This window comes from Micropterus salmoides, unplaced genomic scaffold, assembly GCF_014851395.1.
Source record: "Micropterus salmoides isolate LMB-PRFRI ecotype aquatic unplaced genomic scaffold, ASM1485139v1 Ms_hic_scaffold_2, whole genome shotgun sequence".
In the NCBI taxonomy this organism is placed as follows: domain Eukaryota; kingdom Metazoa; phylum Chordata; class Actinopteri; order Centrarchiformes; family Centrarchidae; genus Micropterus; species Micropterus salmoides.
In genome coordinates, this window is record NW_024041150.1 from 24955959 (window position 1) to 24975785 (window position 19827).

General features: G+C 39.5%; 1 protein-coding gene across 2 annotated transcripts; it reads right to left on the minus strand.

The window, feature by feature from the left end:
* Positions 1 to 1405: 1405 nt before the first annotated feature.
* LOC119912262 (phospholipid scramblase 2-like) lies at positions 1406 to 11861 on the minus strand. 2 transcript variants are annotated; one of them, XM_038731371.1, is made up of 8 exons: positions 11704 to 11861; positions 10920 to 11017; positions 7578 to 7879; positions 6812 to 6854; positions 6360 to 6580; positions 4545 to 4706; positions 3327 to 3488; positions 1406 to 3196 (listed from the first exon to the last, which is right to left on the minus strand). In XM_038731371.1, exons 2-8 carry the CDS (start codon positions 10930 to 10932, stop codon positions 3137 to 3139), a joined length of 963 nt encoding a protein of 320 aa, XP_038587299.1. In that variant the 5' UTR covers positions 10933 to 11017; positions 11704 to 11861; the 3' UTR covers positions 1406 to 3136. The 2 variants fall into 2 exon arrangements, with proteins under 2 accessions (XP_038587299.1, XP_038587300.1); XM_038731372.1 differs by lacking the exon at positions 11704 to 11861 and adding an exon at positions 11143 to 11260.
* Between the last annotated feature and the right edge of the window lie 7966 nt (positions 11862 to 19827).

A 19827-nucleotide genomic window follows, 5' to 3' on the forward strand; every position in this document is an offset into this window, starting at 1 on the left:
ACTCTAGTTTATTTTACTTCAAAACAAACACAAACAATGTCTTTTATCCTGCCTTTTCTCTCATCCTTTCCCTGATTCTGCCTCTCGCTCTGCATCTGAAAAGTGTCTTTCTCTGCTTTGCCATCGTGATTTGAAATACATTTAAATGAATTAATCGTTAGATGCATACAAGTAAGTGTATTGGCTTTATTAGTTTTTAAATTAACACACACACAACCACAAAAAGCCTTCAAACCGCCATCCCCCAAAGTATAACAATTTCCCATGACCTTAAACATGTAGTAAAGCATTCTAATAGTGTATAAGACCACTAAAACCCTGTAAAAACATTTTTGTCCCACAAACCATGCCCCACTTGATTTGATAATAATATAAAATATATAGTTTAAACATGCAAAGTTACATTATTTTTTGATGGACAAACATTTTATAAGCACAATAGATAGCAGGGTTGTTTATTTAAATTGACCTTATACTCCTTAATAACAAATTTGGCAAAACTCTATGCAACTGACAATTGGGTGGTCTTTACACAAGGTGCCTCCTGTTTGATGATTGCTCCACCCTCATATGTGACTGGACATTTGAGAAGTTACATGATTTTGATCACATGACACCATAGCTTTGGCTAACCAATAGTTTCACTGGTATTCCTGTATTTATGGGGGACCTACAAACACAGACCTTAAGTGTCCCACATTAGGGCAATCCACCCTATACAGTATTCTGTTGGTTTGGTAATTTCCATGTTTACGTTACAGAACATATTTGTCTGTTGCCTTCTTCTTAACGGGATGCAACTTAAGAAAACCTACACTGTGTAAATAAACATACAGTGTAAATGTTTTCACAGCAACAGCATGCAGAATTTAAGGCGAACTTGAACTACAAGTTGCTAAGCCTTTGAATTGTTGATTCCTATATAGCAACAACCATAAGATTAAATATTATGACTTATTTCCCAGGAGTACTGAGGTTGGATGGATGTGCAGATAAGTTCCCATAAATACTCTGCCTGTATTTCCTACTTGTTGCCGGTAGGTGGAGCATGATATTCAGTATGAGACAGAGGGGAGTGGTCTCCTTTAATTGCATCTGAAGGCCATTGATGTAGACAGTCAACTGAAAGCAGATGGATAAAGGAAGCTGCTAGACACATAAAATGGATTTTGTATTGATAAAGTTAACCTGTAACTAAAGCAGAGCTGAGTTTTAGAGCAACTGGACTTTGGCTCATTTAGTGCCAGGAAATGAGAGACTGGATTTCCCTCCGAAGCAGTGATCATTTTTTCCAAATGAAAGCAGATGTTCCACATTTAGACTTAAGGTTTCCGAGGGCCTTCCCAAAAACTTTCCTGGACAATCACTGGAGCAGATGAACACAAAACAAGAGTGTACCAATGGCTTAATATGATATTCGTTTTATTTCTGAACTACAGGGTATTTCTTTGTATGTGTAAAAAAAAAAAATAATAATAAAAAAAAAGGAATTCACAATCACAAAAAATAGTTTTGATAGAAACACAGAAAGGCGATAGAAGGTTCAACAGATTGTATTAAATGTACTGTACATCCTTTGGCTACTTAATCTTTCCTTATCAGAGGTCAGATTGCACAAAGGCAATATGGAAATCTATACAAGTATATATTGATAATAAGACACATTAAGCTACTGACAGTGTGATAGAGAGCTGCAATCTGGATTAGAGAGCACTAGTGGCAACCAAGCCTCACAGGAGACACACCCATGTTATCTCAGGATTATTATTACATACAGAGGAGAGAGCTGCATTCAACAGGCACCAATTGGAAACATTAACCTGCCATTAATTGTATTCTTTCTAAAGCACAGCAATCAAATGAGCTAAAGAGACACACTTTTTGCTAGAAAAACTACAGTTCAGGTGTTTCCTTAAAGCGGTTGCTGGCAGGAGGGTTTCCAACATCTGAGGTCAGATTAATCTCAATTACTGCTTTTTACTTTCTTTCTATTCCCCTTTTATCCAGATTGTCCCTTCTATTCAAACTTCCTACGTTCTCTGTCTCCTGTATCATCATTACACAGGCACATGTTCAACCCAGTGGTATCTAGAGAAATTGGAGGGCGAGGTTTGGCTGCGACATCAGTCTCCACTGACAACCACTAAACTACAGAGGGACTGTGAGAGCACTTACACCGTAGCCTGCACTACAGTTTTGTTAGAGTATGTACACATGGAGGGCTTCGAGGAAGAGTAAGGCAGCTGAGGTAAAGACAGAGCGCTTTGTTAAATACGGTCAGCTTGTGTCAACTCTTGTGTTCACAACTACGACTAAAATGAAAAAAAAAAATAAAACATTCTCCCACTCCTCTTGCTAACACAATCACCACTCCCCTATAGAAGCTAAATAATGACAGCCTGTGGCTAATGTTCAGGCTTTATATAAAGCTTTTGTTAATTTCCAGGAGTTGAAATCTGCAGCTATGCTAGCAGCTCTGTGAGGCTGTACTTAAAACAAGCTCACAACCCTAACTCTGGCACTGCCATCTGCTAGCAGCTAGCATGGTTAAAAAAGAAACAACAAGGAAATTAATTCTGCTTCTACATCACTAACAGTATTGCACTTATACTAACTCTATTGGGATATTACTTCATAAAACATGAATAACTGTGATATACGTCGATAAACATACATAAACATATATGTCATGTTAATGCCGGTGTAGCATAAAGCACATTCAGACGTGTGTTGATATCTACTCTTGTTCTATGTGTGGACACTGAAAAAGACATTGAGGGTAATGTTGACTTTCTTTGGCAGGGATTAAATCTCAGCTGGAGGTAAGTTCACTCACTTAAAATAGATAAAGGCCTACAGACTGTACAGAGTATAAGTAGCACTGAAAACATGGCAGCCTGTATCGATCACGGAGTTTGGATACATTTAAAAAACAATCCTTGCATCTGGAATTGAGAGTTCGTTAGCGGATATTGGTCTGTGTGTATAAAAAGGCGGCACCATATTGGCTGGAATCTGGTGAAGGATTTACAAAACGAATAGAAAAACACAGTTCATGAACAGAGAATGTCTAACGGGAGGAAGTCCTTGCTCTCATGCTGTTGTTTAATCTTCTCCCCTCCCATCTGTTTTTCTCTTATGAAAACACCGTGCTGCGCTGGTTGGCATCCCCGACTTTCTCGAAGAACATGAAATCCTGCAAAGTGACAACAAAGAAGGAAAATTAATTAATTCCCTGGTCAGTCCTAGGCATCAAGTACACAAAAAAACCTGGTGATATTCAAAGAGGAAAGACTCTAATATGAAAAATAAGAATTTTGCATTACAATGAGGAAGCAGGCGCCCATGAGCACAGCTTTCATCTTCACATCCAGGTCCAGCGGGAACTGGATGCCAAAGTTGTCCGTGTCTGTGAAGACTTCCTTCAAAAGGCCGCTCCACTGCTTGCTGATGCGACCAATGGGCTTCTCGCCACCTTTGCTCTTCAGCTGCAGAGCAATAAGGACAGAAATGTCTACAAGAAGCTTTACCAAGCAAAATATACCGGGAGTTTATCATAGAGAGGAGAGAAAAAATGGCTGGAAAAAGTCTATCCAGATGTTGAGGTGTTTCCAAAAAATGCTAGACTTGGACTGAAACGGATTAAAGCAACTGGGAAATATGCTTGTGGGAGAATTTATATGGAATTTGTGTGTGAAGATGTATTGTTTTACAAGGAGGTGCCACGGACCCCTTTGGGTTAGGTTGTTTTGGGGTTAGAAGGGCCAGATGGCTGGAGCTACAGATAAGAGGGACCTTGAGAGAGTCTCCAGACTTCCCTCATAGTGAAGAACAAAGACAACCATTGAGACACTCCTGATGATGATATAGGGTAACTCGTGTTTGTTCCTCCCTCTTTGTTACAAGAAATAGGTGCTTTGTATCTTTAAGTTGTGTTATGACTATGAGAGTTAGATGAGAAGATTGATACCACTCTCGTGTCTGAAGGATAAATATGAAGCTACAGCCAGCAGGCAGTTAGCTTAGCATAAAGACTGAAAACAGAGGGAAACTGCTAGCCTGGCTCTGTCCAAAGGCAACAAAATCCATCTTCTATTAGCTCTAAAGCTCACTTTATTATTATTATATCTCGTTTATTTAATTAACAGGGTGTGGTGACTTCCTAGAGTCGTTACCGTGACAGAGCGCTTTGGTAAATACTGTCAGCTTGTGTCAACTCTTGTGTTCACAAGAGTTGACTCCGAGCCAATAAATAATCATGCACGTTACCTTCCATAAAACAACAATTTGTCGTTTCTTTACATTTTTGTTTTTGTACGGGGTAAACAAATGAGATGTAACGCGTTAAATGGTGACCTTTGAGGTGCTGGTTGGTGGATTTTGCTACCTTTGGACAGAGCCAGGCTAGCTGTTCCCACCGGTTTCCAGCCTTTGTGCTAAGCTAAGCCACTGTAGCTGTAAGGAAGGTCTCGGCTGGCTGAGCCACATGAAATTCACCAAAAGGAGGAGAGTTTCACCCACAAACACAATAATCCTGACTTCACCTCAAAGTTGACGTCCCCACAGCAGTTGCAGGCAAAGCAGGGCCCCTCCAGTTTCATCACGGTCTCCTTGTTGGCTCCCTGGATAGAAAACCGTGGCAGGAAGGGGTGCCAGTCCTGTTTGACGTAGCCTATGGTGGTGCCCGGTGGTGCCTGGACCTCCATCTGTAGGTCACATAACATAGTTGCATATACATGCTAACGTCATACAACTTTGAAACGTTATACCAGACATCCTTAAAATTTGACCTCATGCCTTGACACTGACGCTATAAATAAAACATCACGGGGTTGTATGTCACACGGGACAGCAGGAATGATAAGTGAGCCTCTGACTACTCCATTGTGGTACCACATAACAAAGGTAACACATCTCACATGGCTCCAGTCGGGCCAGTAAACAGAACTGCAGTATGTGAGAGCGTAGCAGCTTGGGTTCGGGCCAATGGGAATGTACAGCAGCCAGGCTGCCAACGATGTGATTAAACAGATGTGATTAAACGGAGACAGTGGGAGAAAGGTCTCAGAGGTGGAGGGATGGCAGAGGATCGGGGGAGTCTAGCAGTTAGTTTGGACAGACAAAGGGCCATTCATAGACTTACCAACCCCTGCCTGAGCAGAGGGTTGCACAAAGACACTGAAGCATCACTCAACCGAATCATAAAGCAAAGCGAGGAAAAGACGCCTCTGAATGTTAGCTGCTTACTTTTACCGGTCGTTATCTGGACATGCAAATAGTTTTAGATTTAATAGCCTACATTTGACATATCCATCTCAACAACATCAGAAGTAATGTGGGAGATGGATATCTCAAAATCTGAACAAATAAAACCAAGAAGTGACTCTTTAGTTAAGGATAAGGATAATGAATAATAATAATGAAATGCCAAAACCACAAAATGTGTTCCTCTGTCTCTCAGTACTTCCCTAACGCGTACGTGGCAGTCAGCCCCAAGCCCACTCGTTCCTACTACAAGACAATATTCAAAAAAAACAACAAAAAAAAACAGGTCACAAATATATAGTCTTCACTTAAGTTATAGTTTCAGTAATTTTCCAAAACAGCTGGGCACTGTAGTTTTTAGGAGATTTTACTCATATAGGAGTAAATGGTGCATTCGTTGGGGACTATTTTCATTTATTCATTTAGCTGATGCTTTTATCCAAAGCAACTTACAATTCTTACAAGTCGCACGCCTCTGGAGCAACGAGGGGTTAAGTGTCTTGCTCAGGGACACAATGGTGGATGTGTTGCAGTGGGAATTGAACCCAGGTCTCCCACACCAAAGGCAAGAATCTTATCTATGCGCCATCCCATTAATACACATTTAAAGCTCTAGTGAGGTTTTACAGGACGTTGTATGTGGAATTGACCACAAATAAACTATAATGCCCATGTTTTCCTTTAACTCTTAACTATTCCGTTTCTGCTGTCAACTTACTTTTTATTGCTGCTTCATAACATTTTAATTTAGCACTTCCATTTGTTGCTTTGGTTGTTTTTATTATTTCCTGGTTTTGCGTGTCACAAAATTATTTGTTACATCTTAACCACAAAAGCTAAACTTTGAATCAACTGCTTCAACGAGATAGTCAATTCTTCTCTATCAGCAACAATAAATACGGTTAAATATTAACAACATTAATAATGGCCCACGGTATCTTGGAACACTTAGGGCAAACAGAGTGTTTATCCCTAGCTGGAGTGAGGGCTCAGGGCAATTTGATGTTGAATTAACTATTGAACTGGTGCAATATTGGTCTTGGTGTGGTAAATCAATATAATATGAGGCTATTAAAACACCCCCACACACAGACCTCTTGCAGGCAGCAGGGACACCAGCAGGAGACGCAGCGGAAAGGCCGTATGAGACGGATGACTTCACGGTCCATGTTGTCCTTGATCTTCATGTCGAAGCTGCGCAACGAGCCGCAGCAGTTCCTGGTGCAGCAGTCGTTCTTCTCTTTGGCATGGTAGATCTTTTGTCCCAGACTGTTCTTTATCTCATACTGGTTGTTGGTCTCAAACCCAATGAATACTGGGTGGGGTTTGAAGGAGAGGGGAGAAAGGAAAAAAGGTGGAAATACTGACTAACAAAGTGTAGATAAGTAAAGAACTCCAAGGACAGGCATCACTTTATCATTATGATTGATGATGAGAGGGTTGAAGCTCACAAGTGCACCAAGAACTGACACACTGCAGCTGATTATTTGCTGCTTTCAAAGTGGGAAGTGTCAACCTGACTGGCTGAAAAAGTGATGCACCTTACCTTCTAAGAGTTCCACTTTTTGATGGATCAGGATCTGGTCAATCTGAAATCATCAGAGCGCGCGATGTAAGTTAAGAGTTAACAGTTCAAAATATATCCATCAGTCTGACAGTGTTATTCCTCTTAAAACAAGGGGAAAAGCTGCGAGCATGGAAGTTTCACTTATTTGCAATGCAAAGCAACTTCCGCCATGAATTTGAATAAAAACCACATTTTAATACTAGTTGTTTTTTTTGTCTGAGTACATGAAGAGCTATTTGCTGTAGAACCATAAAAGCAAGTCAGTTTGTTTAACTCAAATTGAACAAATCCGTTTCTTGCTGAGACTGGTTTTAGAGAGAACAATGGTGGGTGTGAGCTTTACAAATTCAAAAGGTTGTGAGGTCATACTACTTTAAAACTGGATTTTAAAAAGGAACAAAGTTAAAAAAAAAAAAAAAAAAGTGTACTTTCACTGACTTTCCAATGTAATACGCTCCAATTTTTGAAGCAGAATCTTTTAGTATGTAATGGATTTGATTTCAGCTCTAGAGAAACACTGTTTCCAGAAAAACACAGAATCTTTGTCCACATTTTATGGCTACTTACACATGTGGCTCTTTATTTAACAAAATGCCCAGTGAGATTTATTTATTCATGCTGCTGATCCGTCTTTGTGCAAGATGAAGACACTTCTAAGAGAACAGCTTACTTTCCTCTCATCTTAAGGAATTTCAAGAACCAAACCTGTGTTTTTGAAGATGTTTTTTTGATTTCTCGGTCCTACCTGTGTGAGGTACTCGAGCCCCGGCGGGACCCCAACAGGAACCGCAACTGGAGCTCCAACCGGGGCCGGGGAGAATGCTCCCGGAGGGCCGCCATACTCCGGTGCTGGAACTGTGCCTGGGCCCACCGGACCAGGCTGATACATGACAGGAGGTGGGCCTGGATTGTAGCCCATGTTGAAGCCTGGTGGTGGGGCTTGACCGGGCTCTCCGTATCCCCCCGGAGCATATGGATAGGGGGCTACAGAGGCACCGCTGGGTTGAGGCATGGGGTAGGGTGGCTGGTTGGGAGAGCCTGGGTAAACTGCGGAAAAGACAATGATATTAGTTCAAACATCATCTTCTACATGTTTATTCTTCTGTTTGTTATAATTGACACACACACACACACACGACTAGTAATAATGCAGAAACATTCAGACCATCACTGCAGCAGAGTGACGTCAGCGGAGGAAGTCATGATCTGTGTGTGTCTGGCTGATGGCAGCTGCCCGGTGCTCATTAAGCGTGTGAGCAAGTGTGTGTGTGTTTACTGTAGATCATCCTGCTTTTCCCTCCTGGGACAGCAGAGCCAATAAGCTACTTATTAGCAGAGCTACAGAGCAGACAGCAAGCACTCACGAGGGGAGTAAATAAACAGCCAGTACTAGATATGATTAAGAGTAACAGCCCTTGTGGTTTTCATTTGTCCCTGCCTGGATGCTTCGGATCGTCTCATAAGAAGAAAGTCTTTATTTAAACACGATGATTGTCAGTCTGTCTCTCTGTCCCTCCTCTCCAGGCACTTTCCTGTTTTCCCAGGTCCTCTCATTACCATTTTCCATCTGTCCACCAGATGCGGTCAGGCTTTCCGTCCTTTCCACATCACCTGACTGCCCAACCCCCTTACACACCTGTTTCCACTTCTCTTGTCAGCCCTGAAGTTTCCTGACCTTCCCTGCACACCTGTTGCCACGCTCCAGGCCGGACTGTCCTATGTTATATTGCTGTGTGTGTGTCATGTCTTGGGTCTGCCTTACCTGTGTTTTGCACTTTATTGCCTGACCACTGGACTTTTAATTCTTGTCTGCGCCTTGTTTTTATCCGTTTTCCTGTTTGGACTGCTTCTCTGGTTAAGCCCCTTGTCTGCCTCACCGTCCCGTATGACTGTCTTCCTCCATTTGTGTATTAAGTTACTAAACTACATCAGGCGTCTGCGTTTGGGTGTTACCCCTGTACTCCTGTTACCCTGCTCACATCAGCTTTGACAACAGTGTACATCGCATCAATATACGTCCTCTAAACATGTTTATGAAAAGCTAATAAAAGACTTTGTGGTTTAAGAGTCCAATTACTCAACGCACAGTCAAACATGGTTTATATGAGCCCCAATTAAAGTGGATCACAGGGAATTTAAGAGCTTAAATGGGAATCTAAAAGATGTGCAAATGCATGAGGATGTCTATTTAATTAAGTGGAAGGCTGACTGTCATGTGTTCGCTCACTATCAGATTGTCTGCAATGTCATGTCACCACAGGATTACTGCTCAATGGTATCAGCCACACCTTTCGTTTTGTTCAACCAAAACAACATATGATTTTCTCACTTGACCAGAAGAGGTACCAACAATGGCTTTGATGCGGTTCCTTGCTAGTGGTTCCTTTGCTAAATGCTTGCAAGAGGAATCATTCAATTTTAACTGGGTGCACTGCCTCAAAAAAGCAACTGCAATGCTCGTTTCCCAAAACTAATTGAAGCAATTAAAAAATGTCACCTAATGTTTTGATGGTGTTGCTGAATGTGTTTCAGCTAATAGGCTGACAAGTGCAAGTTTTGTCTTTTTAATGTAGCGTGTTAAAAAGAATTTGTACTAGCATACTTCTTCTGATTCTCTTCTTGTGACATCTGTTATTAACGTAACACTGACATGATTTGTCAATTCACTAATTAGTTGAGACAGAAGTTAATTGACTTTGATAATCTACTGAACCATTTTTCAAAAAATGCCAAACTCTCTGTTTGCAGTTTCTCAAATGTGAGACATGTCTGCTTTACATTGTTAACTGAATATGTCTGGCATACGAATTACAGTCTCAGAAATTATTAATATCCTTTCAGGATTTTCTGTTTCATTTTACAGTTCACTGGCTCTCAGTGTAATACAGAATCATTTTCAAGTCTTTAAAGCAAATGTCACTGACAACAGTCCTGTCTGGCCCTGAAGGGTTTCTATCGGTCTCCTAATATGATTTAGATCTATTGAGGGTGTTTTATTCTTACTTTTGGTTTCTGATGACTTGAGATCTGTCACAATGGTTTAAGAAAATGTGTCTATATTCTCATGCTTGTGGTAGTTAAGTGTAAATGTGTCTGGACACGTCTGTGGAGTAGGTGTGAGCTTGTTTTCTGTGGGTGTTTTTTTTTCTCTTGTATCCTATCCCTCTGTGTGTGCCACTTGCTGCTGTTTGCACTTAAATGTAAAGCTCATTCAGTTCTTATGACTAAATAAAATGCCCATCCCTTGCTTAACAAAACAAATAGTGCCAATAAACAGCACGTCATCGGTGTCGAATTAAGATGGATGTGTGTGGTATGTCCATTGCGTAATTTGTACCACAGCTGACCAAGCTGGTTTGTTGGCATGGCAGGACAGTCCAACTACGGCCTTAATCAGCTAAACAGTTCACTTGACCACTGGCACACAGTTTGAAAGCTGAATTCATGTTAGTAAAACTCAAAAAGAAATGCAGATTAAAGTCAGAAAGCAACTGCTGCCTCTCTAACAAGGGCCTGAAATCAAAAAGCAGCATGACTAACACGTCCTGTGAACTTTGAGGCTTGCTGTTGCTCCACCTCCTTCCACATTCCTTTCTCTACTTGCAGGAAACAAAAAAAACAACATTTAAAGCAGCGTGTTTGCAGGAAAGGCTGCCTTCATGTTGACAGAGGGAAACACAACGGTGCCTTTCACCTCCTAAACTAATCTCCCGAAACTGAGAGGAGTATGCTGGACCAACAGGCAAAATCACAAGTGTTTTCACTTCAGCGTTCATGCCAAGCATTCGAGGAATTTCTTTAAAATTTCACCACCTTGGGGAGGATAAAGTTTTTCAAGGGCAGTGGCGGTTTCTGGGGGAACCACAGGGTTTCAATTCATAATGACGCACAGACGAAAGTTTTCTACAGGAAAGTCTAACAGAAACTTTCATGCAGAGCCTAATCATTTCACAATGGCAGCAAAATGGAGTAAGCCAGTAAGGAAGTGCTAAAGCCAGTCCACTGTTGTCATTATTATAGTATGATTCCTCTAGATTTCTGTGTAAAAAACTAAACACTTTTCTAGGTGCAGCATTACGCCACTTACCAGGAGTGGACATGGCGAGGAGAGGGCAGAAACTTTTCTGTGCGCGGAGTGAAAGGAGGTCACACTTCCCAGTCCCCTTTCAGGGTCTCTATAGGAAACTGGAGGAATGAAAGGGAAAGGGAGGGGGAGGTTAATGAAAAACATAACTGAGGGGGGGGGTTCACAGAAACAGACGATGACAAAAAGCATCCAACTCCAGCAACATTCAGCCTTTTTCACTCACACAACTACGCCGCTCGTGTAATCATGTGCCTTGTTAATCATCCCACCACCATGATTTAATAATATCGGTTTAAAACCATCATAATATAGTCCAGAAGTCCAGAAAAATCATGTGATGCAGTGAAAAAATAAAAAGGCCAACAGTTCTTTTGTATGCATATGTTTGCTATCTGAGATGCATGAAACATAAGTGGGTGTGACCTGTTTTAGCAGAGGGAGGAGGGCTGGTATTTATATTTTTCCACTGAGTGGGATCAGCCATGACCTCTGCTGCTCCACAATCTTTTATTTTGCTACCATTACCATTAGGAATGACTAGATGAAGCCTAATTTCCGGTTTAGACAAGGTTGAATCACAAACAAATCCCTCATAAAAAAGGTCATCAGAGTTAATTTTTCTGATAACACTTTATAACTTGTCACAGCATAGCCTACCTACACGGCCATCCTCCCTGGCTTTATCTCTGCCACACACACACACACACACCCAGGCTGGTGGAAGCCAGATTGAAAAAAAAACATATTAATAAGACAAAAACATGTATGAACGCAGGAATCTCACCTCTCTGGTAGCTGGTTTGTTCTCAGTCCCTGCTAGAGAAGTGACAGTGAAAAGAAATCAATTGAATGTGGAGAAGAAAAACAGCCCGATCCACGAAGCCAAGAGGCGCTTTTTTAAATCGTCTTGAAACCTGTTCCTCATCGCTGCGCTGCTGCTCCCTCCCATTATAATTATTCTCCGCCCCTTTCCGGCCCATACTGCCTTAAGAAGACAACGTGCCGTGTCATAAAAGTGGAAACATGTTATTATACCATGGCACGCAGCAGGGAGGAGGGTCCGTTTCACACGGTGTTAATGACAACCAGCCGAGGGCGCTAATACCTCAGTAATGACAGGCACAGTCCACAGACAAATATTTCAGGAAAACAACTCCAGTGATTTCACGTTCTTTGCATACCACACTGTAAAAATACTCCACCACAAGTACTTGTTATTATATAGTATGATCAGCAAAATGTATTCAACGTATCAAAGTTCATTATGCAGAAAAATATATAGCCTCTGCACTGTTCATTTTTTAAATTAGTTATTATAAGCTGCTGGCCATAGTTTGGTTGCCTACCTGACAATAACTAATATATGTTGCTCTCCCTTAAATGTTTTTTTTAAGTGTAGCCAAATAAAAACTACAGTATTTCCCTCTGAAATGTTAACGTTAGTGAATCACTAGTAGTGATTGGTAGTAGTCGTAGTACTTGAAAAAGGTACTTATGTACTCAAGTACTTTCCACTACTGACTCCAAGTAAAATAAACTCTTCTAAAACAAATTACCTGTAGTCAACTAAACTGAATTTAAGTAGCCAAAATGCTACATTAGCTAACTGACATCCTGCCATGTTTCCACTGAACATTGTTAAACTAAACTAAACCTGAATTAACCAACCTATACTGTTAAACTAATACAACTAAATTAAATTTAGAATTAATTAAAATCTGCACTGTATTTTAAGACTGAGTCAAATGATTATGTGAAATGTGGAAGGGGTTGCTAGCAGCAGACTCACGAACCAACAGAGAATTATCACCCGACTCTGGAGCTTTTTAGCATCTTTAGCTCATTGTCTTAATTTTACAGCCACATTTAACCCAAATTCGCTGCACACTACGTTACCAGTTAAACAAAATCCCTTTTAAACTCAATGTACTCAACCTCCCCGGCACAAAGTTAGCCACTAGCAAGTCAAACATCTAGCAGCTAACTAGCTTAACGATTTAGACTGATTTAGATTGCTTCTCACAAGTTAGTGGAGACCAAAACAAAGCTGAAAGGACAGTGAACATTGGACTTTCATTTGGCAGGTGGCCAGAAACAAAATAAATGCTAAGGACAATCTGACACACATTTTGTTGATTGATGTGTGTGTCTGTTGTATTTATATTTGGCACCTGCTGCAATGCCTGGTAGTTTATAGGGCACTGGACCTGGCATGAGAGAGAACACACACACACACACACACACACATACACCTCATTTCTAAACCTTAACTGTAGGCTTAACTAAAAACTGTAATCCTAAATAAATTTTCAATGGAAAAATTAGCAGGGATTTTTTCCAGAGCTCTGTTTTTTTTACTAGTGTCCATAAACAAGTTACAACTCTCACCAAACAGGTAGCAGGCCGATGAACAACAAAGGCAGTCCCACAGCAGTAATGACACCCAAGAAACCTCACCCTTACACTACTTTCCCACCTGGCATATAGGCTACACCTGTGGTTTCTACCAGCACCATCATCAAGTCAAGGGCACATAGGTACTCCCACAACAACTGTAAAATATATTTACAATTTAACCTTACCAATATTTCTAAAATACTAATGATTATGTTGCCTAATACAGATGATATTTAACTTCCTGCACTAGTCTGGTTTACAGTCCACTACTCCACTACCTTAAAAATACATTCAAAACAGAATGATGACAGACTGAAATATATAGAAAATCTTAGCAGACTATTTGCGGTAAAGTTTATGCTTACGTCTATGGAGAGCTGTGTGAAGTGTTTTGAATGTGGGTTAGAACTGTAATCTGAGTGTAAAGCAGGAAATGTGCTTGTATTTTAGCAGAATTGGCTCAGGGGGTTGGTACAAGATTTACAGGTTGTGGTTATTGTGTCTCAGTACCAGTGTTACAGGGTTTTCAAAGCGTGCAGTGTCACTCATATCACACTGACATAAAAAACAACAACACTAACAATGGGGAGCATTACACATAAATGATGCATTTGTATGTTTGAGTATTTTATTATAGAAAAAGAAAAATTCATTTTCACTGTATTGACTATGTAAAAAGAAAAAAACAGAAATGCAGACATTTGCTTCAATATTCTGTACAGCATTTTTTTCATTGCATTTAGTAAATGACTCGAAATACAAAAAGTTGAAAATAAAAACTAATTTCGGAAATTTCAGTGCAGCAGTTTTTTTCACTTGTTTCCACAGTAACACTGGCACTGAGACACAATGACCACAACCTGTAAAATATGTACCAACCTCCTGAGCCAATTCTGCTAAAATACAGTCACATTTCCTGCTTTACACTCATCAGCTTGCAATTCTAGCCCACATTCAAAACACTTCACACAGCTCTCTACGCACATAGACGTAAACTATGCAAACATAAACTTTACTTTAAATATTCTGCTAAGATTTTCTGTATCTTTCAGTCTGGTAACTTCAGAAATGCAGGACATTTAAGCCTACCATCATTCTGTTTTGAATGTGTTTTTAACAGTTTTGGACACAGTGTGTTAGAATTTGAAAAATTAGCTTCAGATATATAGTGTTTTGCAGGTGGTGAAGTAATGAGAAAAGAGTTCACAGATTTTGGAGAAAGTAATCATTGAATTAATGTTGAAAAATATTGAAAAATATGAAAAATATTTCACAGTGATTTTGACAATGTGACTTTTTGTGTGAGTTTTGACCAATGCATGTTAGCAACTGAAAAAACTTTAGTAAATAGTATTGTAAATTACTATAGGCATGATATAGAAAAAATAAAGGCTTTAGAAGCAAATTTCTGCATTTCATCTTTGTTACATTAAACTTTGGTACAGTCAGTACAGTGAAAATATGCTCTTCTTCTATAATGAAATACTGATTTATGTGACAAATCATTCAAACTTCAAAGATACAAATACATCAGTTATGTGTAATGATACCTGTTGTTTGTGTTTCGTAGGTTAGTGTCTCATGTACGCTTTCTGAGAGAGAATTGTTGCCAGTGTTTGGCTAAACAAGTTTATGTTGAGACACGATGAAGTGTTTTGGTGTTTTTGAGTGAGTTTTGGAGGTGAGATTAACTGTTTGGCCAAGATGCATGTTGGTAATGCAGACTGTTTGAAGAGTTTTGAAAAAGTGGCTGTAAGACACTATTCATTTGTATTGAAGTGTTTTTTGTACTAATGGGTAATATTTTATCCATGTACTTTGTGTATACTTAATCTTTTAGAAAACTATTGATAAACATTCAATACGCTATAAATACATGTTTAATAAAACCTGTAAATATACATGAAATAGTATTTTGAGTATGCTTGAGTTAGAGTTCAAGTTAAGTACAAAACTTGTACTTAAATACAATCAGGTAAAAATCTACGTTTTCTCAAAAAAGTGTAATCAAGTGCAGTTAGAGGAATAGTTTGACACTGCTTATTCGCTTTCTTGCCTAGAGTGAGAACAATACCACTCTCATGTTTGTCCACTACTAAAGGAGATCACTGCTCCAGGCCAAGAAATAGCCCGGCACATAACACCGCCTTAACGCTGCAACTTTTGAACAGATACAGCATGTCAATGAGTTTTAAGCGACATCCACACTGGAGCTGCTACTAAGCGGATTTTGTTACCTTTGGAGAGGGCCAGGCTAGCTGTTTCCCCTGTTTCGTGTCTTTATGCTAAGCTAAGTGTCTGTGGGCTTTAGCTTCATATTTATCATACAGACATGAGAGTGGTTTCGCTCTTCTCATCTTCCTCTCGGGAAAAAAAAAAGTATTTTTCCCAAAGTCAAAGTCAAACTTCAAGCATAGTCAAGAATATTTTAAGTAAGTACTATTTACAAATCTTTAATACACTAAGTACAAAATTATAATGTTGAATATAGAACAGTTTATGTACATAAATCAAAGCATACTTTGGAGTTTAACACTGTAATTAAACACTATATATATTTTTTATAAACACAACACAAGTTCTTGTAGCATCCATTTATCTCAGACCTAAACCTAATCCTAACTCTACAACTAAACTGAAGCCCAAACCCTAAACTAACCCTCACAAAAGCAAGGGCCAGGGAGTATCTTAAGTTTACATCATCGGGAGGAGATCTGGTCCTGTATTGCAATAAAAGAACAAACACACACCCAGTCAGAGGCCCCTAATGAGGCCTGTCCCTGATAATGGAGGTAATCAGTGCAGCCTATCTGGCCTCTGCCCCTGCTGACATGCTGCCATGCCTTGTTTTGGTTTATTTATACACGCCTGATCTATCAGCACCAGCTCTATGTTTGGTGGGCCACAGCATCCCAAAATAGAAATAATTAGGACAGGGCGGGAAAAGAGGAAAAGTGAAAACGTGTCTGAATGCGCATATGCTGACCCCCACCCGCCCCATCCCCTGCCAATCTCTCCATCCGTCCCTGCTACACTGTCTCTGTTTTGCTTTGCATAGACAGAGGCTGCAGGCTGGCAGAGGAGGGGTGGGGACTGTTGTGTGTGGTCTGGATTGGGTGGAAATCCGCCGATGAAGTCGGGCGAAGCAGAGTGATCTAGTTTTCCAGATTACCACACACACTGGGGTCCTGATACGATCTCTGAACTCTGTGTCTCTGTGTGTCTCTTTCAAACCCCAAACACAGTGAATCAGTGCAGATCTGAATCGTGCATTCATTGATTAGTTCATTGGCTTCCATTTCCACTGTCAATTAATGGTTTGGATTTATCTTTTGTATTGTTTAAGTATAAATTCTAAATAGTTGCTTGCTTTCCTTAGTTTCATGGTTTTTATGGTTATTAAGTAGTTTAAATACTTACTTAATACACTTCTGGGTCTGATTTGATGGCATCTGTCATTATTTTGTACATTTAATAGATTAGTTAATCAAAAAAGCTTACTTATTGCTAAATCATAATGACAGATAGGGTTGGGCAATGATTACAGATCATTGCAAATCAATTTTAATGGAAGTGCACTGTGTCAAGTATTTTTTTGTTTATTACTGAGCCCTAAACAATTGTTTTCTGCCAGTGTATTTGTGGCATCAGCATCTTGAAAGACAACAGAATAAAGTAACTTTCTGCCAGTGGTGGGCAGTAACTACGTACATTTACTCAAGTACTGTACTCAAGTACAAATTACAGGTATTTGTACTTTACTTGAGTATTTTCTTTTCATGCCACTTTCTACTTCTACTCCACTACATCTAAAAGGGAAATATTGTACTTTTTAATTTACTACATTCATATGGCAGCTTCAGTTACTAGTTACTTTACAGAGGGAGATTTTTACGGTCAAAACACATGAAGAGCTTAAAAAATATGATGCTTTGTAATAAATTAACAGCAGTTAACTCAACACTTTATAAAAGTAGAGCCGGTACATTTCTTGATTGACAGACATTTAATTGGCAACTATTTTGATAATCGTTCAAAAACATTTCATGGTTGCAGCTTCACAAATGTGAACATTTGCTTCTTTTCCTTTTGATTATTCAAATGGTTTTTTAAATCATTTTGAGGTTTAGACTGACAAAAAAAGCATTGTGAAGGTGTCACTTTGGGCTCTGGGCAATTGTGAAAACATGTTTCACTATTTGGAGAATTTATACTATCGATCGAATCAATAGAGAAAATAATCAGCAGATTAATCCATAACGAAATTTTTATTAATTGCAGTCTGATACAAAATAGTTGAACCTCAAACAACTACAACAGTAAAATCCTGCTTTTACATTAATGCATGAGTAACAATAATCTAATGATATAATATATAATAGTACAACAGTGGACATTATTATTCTGCATTGAATACTTTTACTGTTTTTTTCCTGATTATACTTACTTACTTTTAGTTATATTTTCAATGTGGTACTTTTACTCGTAGCAGTATTTTTACAGCGAGGTATTAGTAAACAATCTGAATACCTCATTAACCACTACTTTCTGCACTAGAATCATGAAAAGTGACAAACAGGATTTCTTTCTGCACCGGCTAGCCTACATGTTGCAGTTATCTCACAGCACTGGCTGAGTTTGTCTTTTCTCTTGACTTATGAGACTTTATGAAAATTTTACTATGTTGTGCTGTTTACCTTTATGATTCTAAGCAAACTGTAGGCCAAATTAAAACTAAGCAAAATTAGTTATTAAGGTCTTTGTTTTTAGATGTGTTACAAGGTTTTCATGGAACACAGTTTGATAATATGATAATACACAATGCATAAAAATAAAATCAGTATTATTACATTATTGAGCCTGAAAAGTCCTTAATTCTTAAAACAACAACAAAATCTGCCAGTGTTGTAAGATTAGTACTAAGATCAATAAAAGAAAAGGTTTGAGTGTCTGTGTCTTAAAAACAGAATAAGGCAACTTATTATATAGCAACACCTTTAGGACTCAACGATAAACAAAACATTTTGGCAGTGTTTTCTAAAATTGTTAAACATTTAATATGTTAAAAGTTACAATTATTTTACAGAACAAGAAGATATTTATCCTTGTTTTGTTGAAATAAGACCTTTGGGACTCAGTATAGACAACTTTTACTTAATAAGATGGTTACTGTATGTGTCATTGCTTTACAAAATTCTCTCCAAATAAACGATTAAATGCAAGTACACTTAGGTTAGGTTTGTGTTTTACATGGATGAAGATATGTATCTTATGTATCAGAACAGTAGAATTTGTGCACCCATTTAGCATATCATGAAACATACCAGTATTAGTAAAAAATCTTATTATCATGATATTGATTTCAGGCATTTTGCCCAGAACAGTTGCGTCTATCCCTTTATCGAGAGCTGAAACCAGCCTGAGGATCATTTAGCCTGTAAACAGCAGTCCTCAACATCCCCAACAATGACCTTATCTCGCTCCCATCTTCTCCTCACATCGCCTGCAGGGAAAATGGAAGAGGGCGTGTGGGTGGGACGATGTGTATGTGATCATGTATGCACGTGTGTCGAGGCATGTTGTCAGCACTTCAGATCTCTATCTCCATCAGAGCGGCTGCAGAGGTTTGACACTAATGATGACAATGCCAGGCGGCAGGGCGGCAGATGTAATTGGCATGTCTGAAGTCACATAGTCACACAAGCTCCCTTAGCCTAAACAAGCCCTCGATGCCAGCCCCATAATATAAACCCACCCTAGATGCACGGCTACAAATACCCTGCACGCTGGCTCGACAGCTCAGAAGACACAGAGCTGCGACCATCGCCATCAGCCCCAAGGACAGAAACCAGAAGAGAAACCAGAAGATTTAAGGTAAGCATGTGGTTTCTTTTCAAATCCATCTTCTTGTGTGTTGATGTCACTGACTCTGGCTGTCTTGCTCTGCCCAGATGCTTTGCTCCAGGTTTGTGCTACCTGTCCTGGCAGTGTACCTGTTGCTGGAGGAGATATCTGCTGCTGTTTTGCCAAGCAGATTCAGAAACAAAAGGGTAGGCCTTTACACACAACATCCATGTCCCCTGTCGGACAAATCAAATACCTTCAGGCACGTAATCCTCTGCAGTCTATTTGTCTTTTTTGATAATCTGATTATTGTCCTCAGGAAGTCAACTGGCAGGACCGAGAGCTCTTCCCCCGCCCGCCTGATCGCTTAGATCAGGGGGACCTCTCCGTGGGCGAAGCTGAGACTTTCCTCGTCCCAACAGAGCACTTTCCTCTTCAATACCGGAACCAGAACCAGAACCAGAACCAGTACCAGTATCAGCGTAAAGCCAATGAAAAGAGGTGGGGACAAAATAAGCCTTATCACAGTTTCAATGGCTTTTATAAAATCAGTGAGGATGACAAAATGTGATTTGATGGTAAATGGAAATGTCATAATATAAATAACTTCAGCCATCATCGAAATCAGTGTAATTAAATCTGAAATTCTTTTTTTGATCTATAGTGA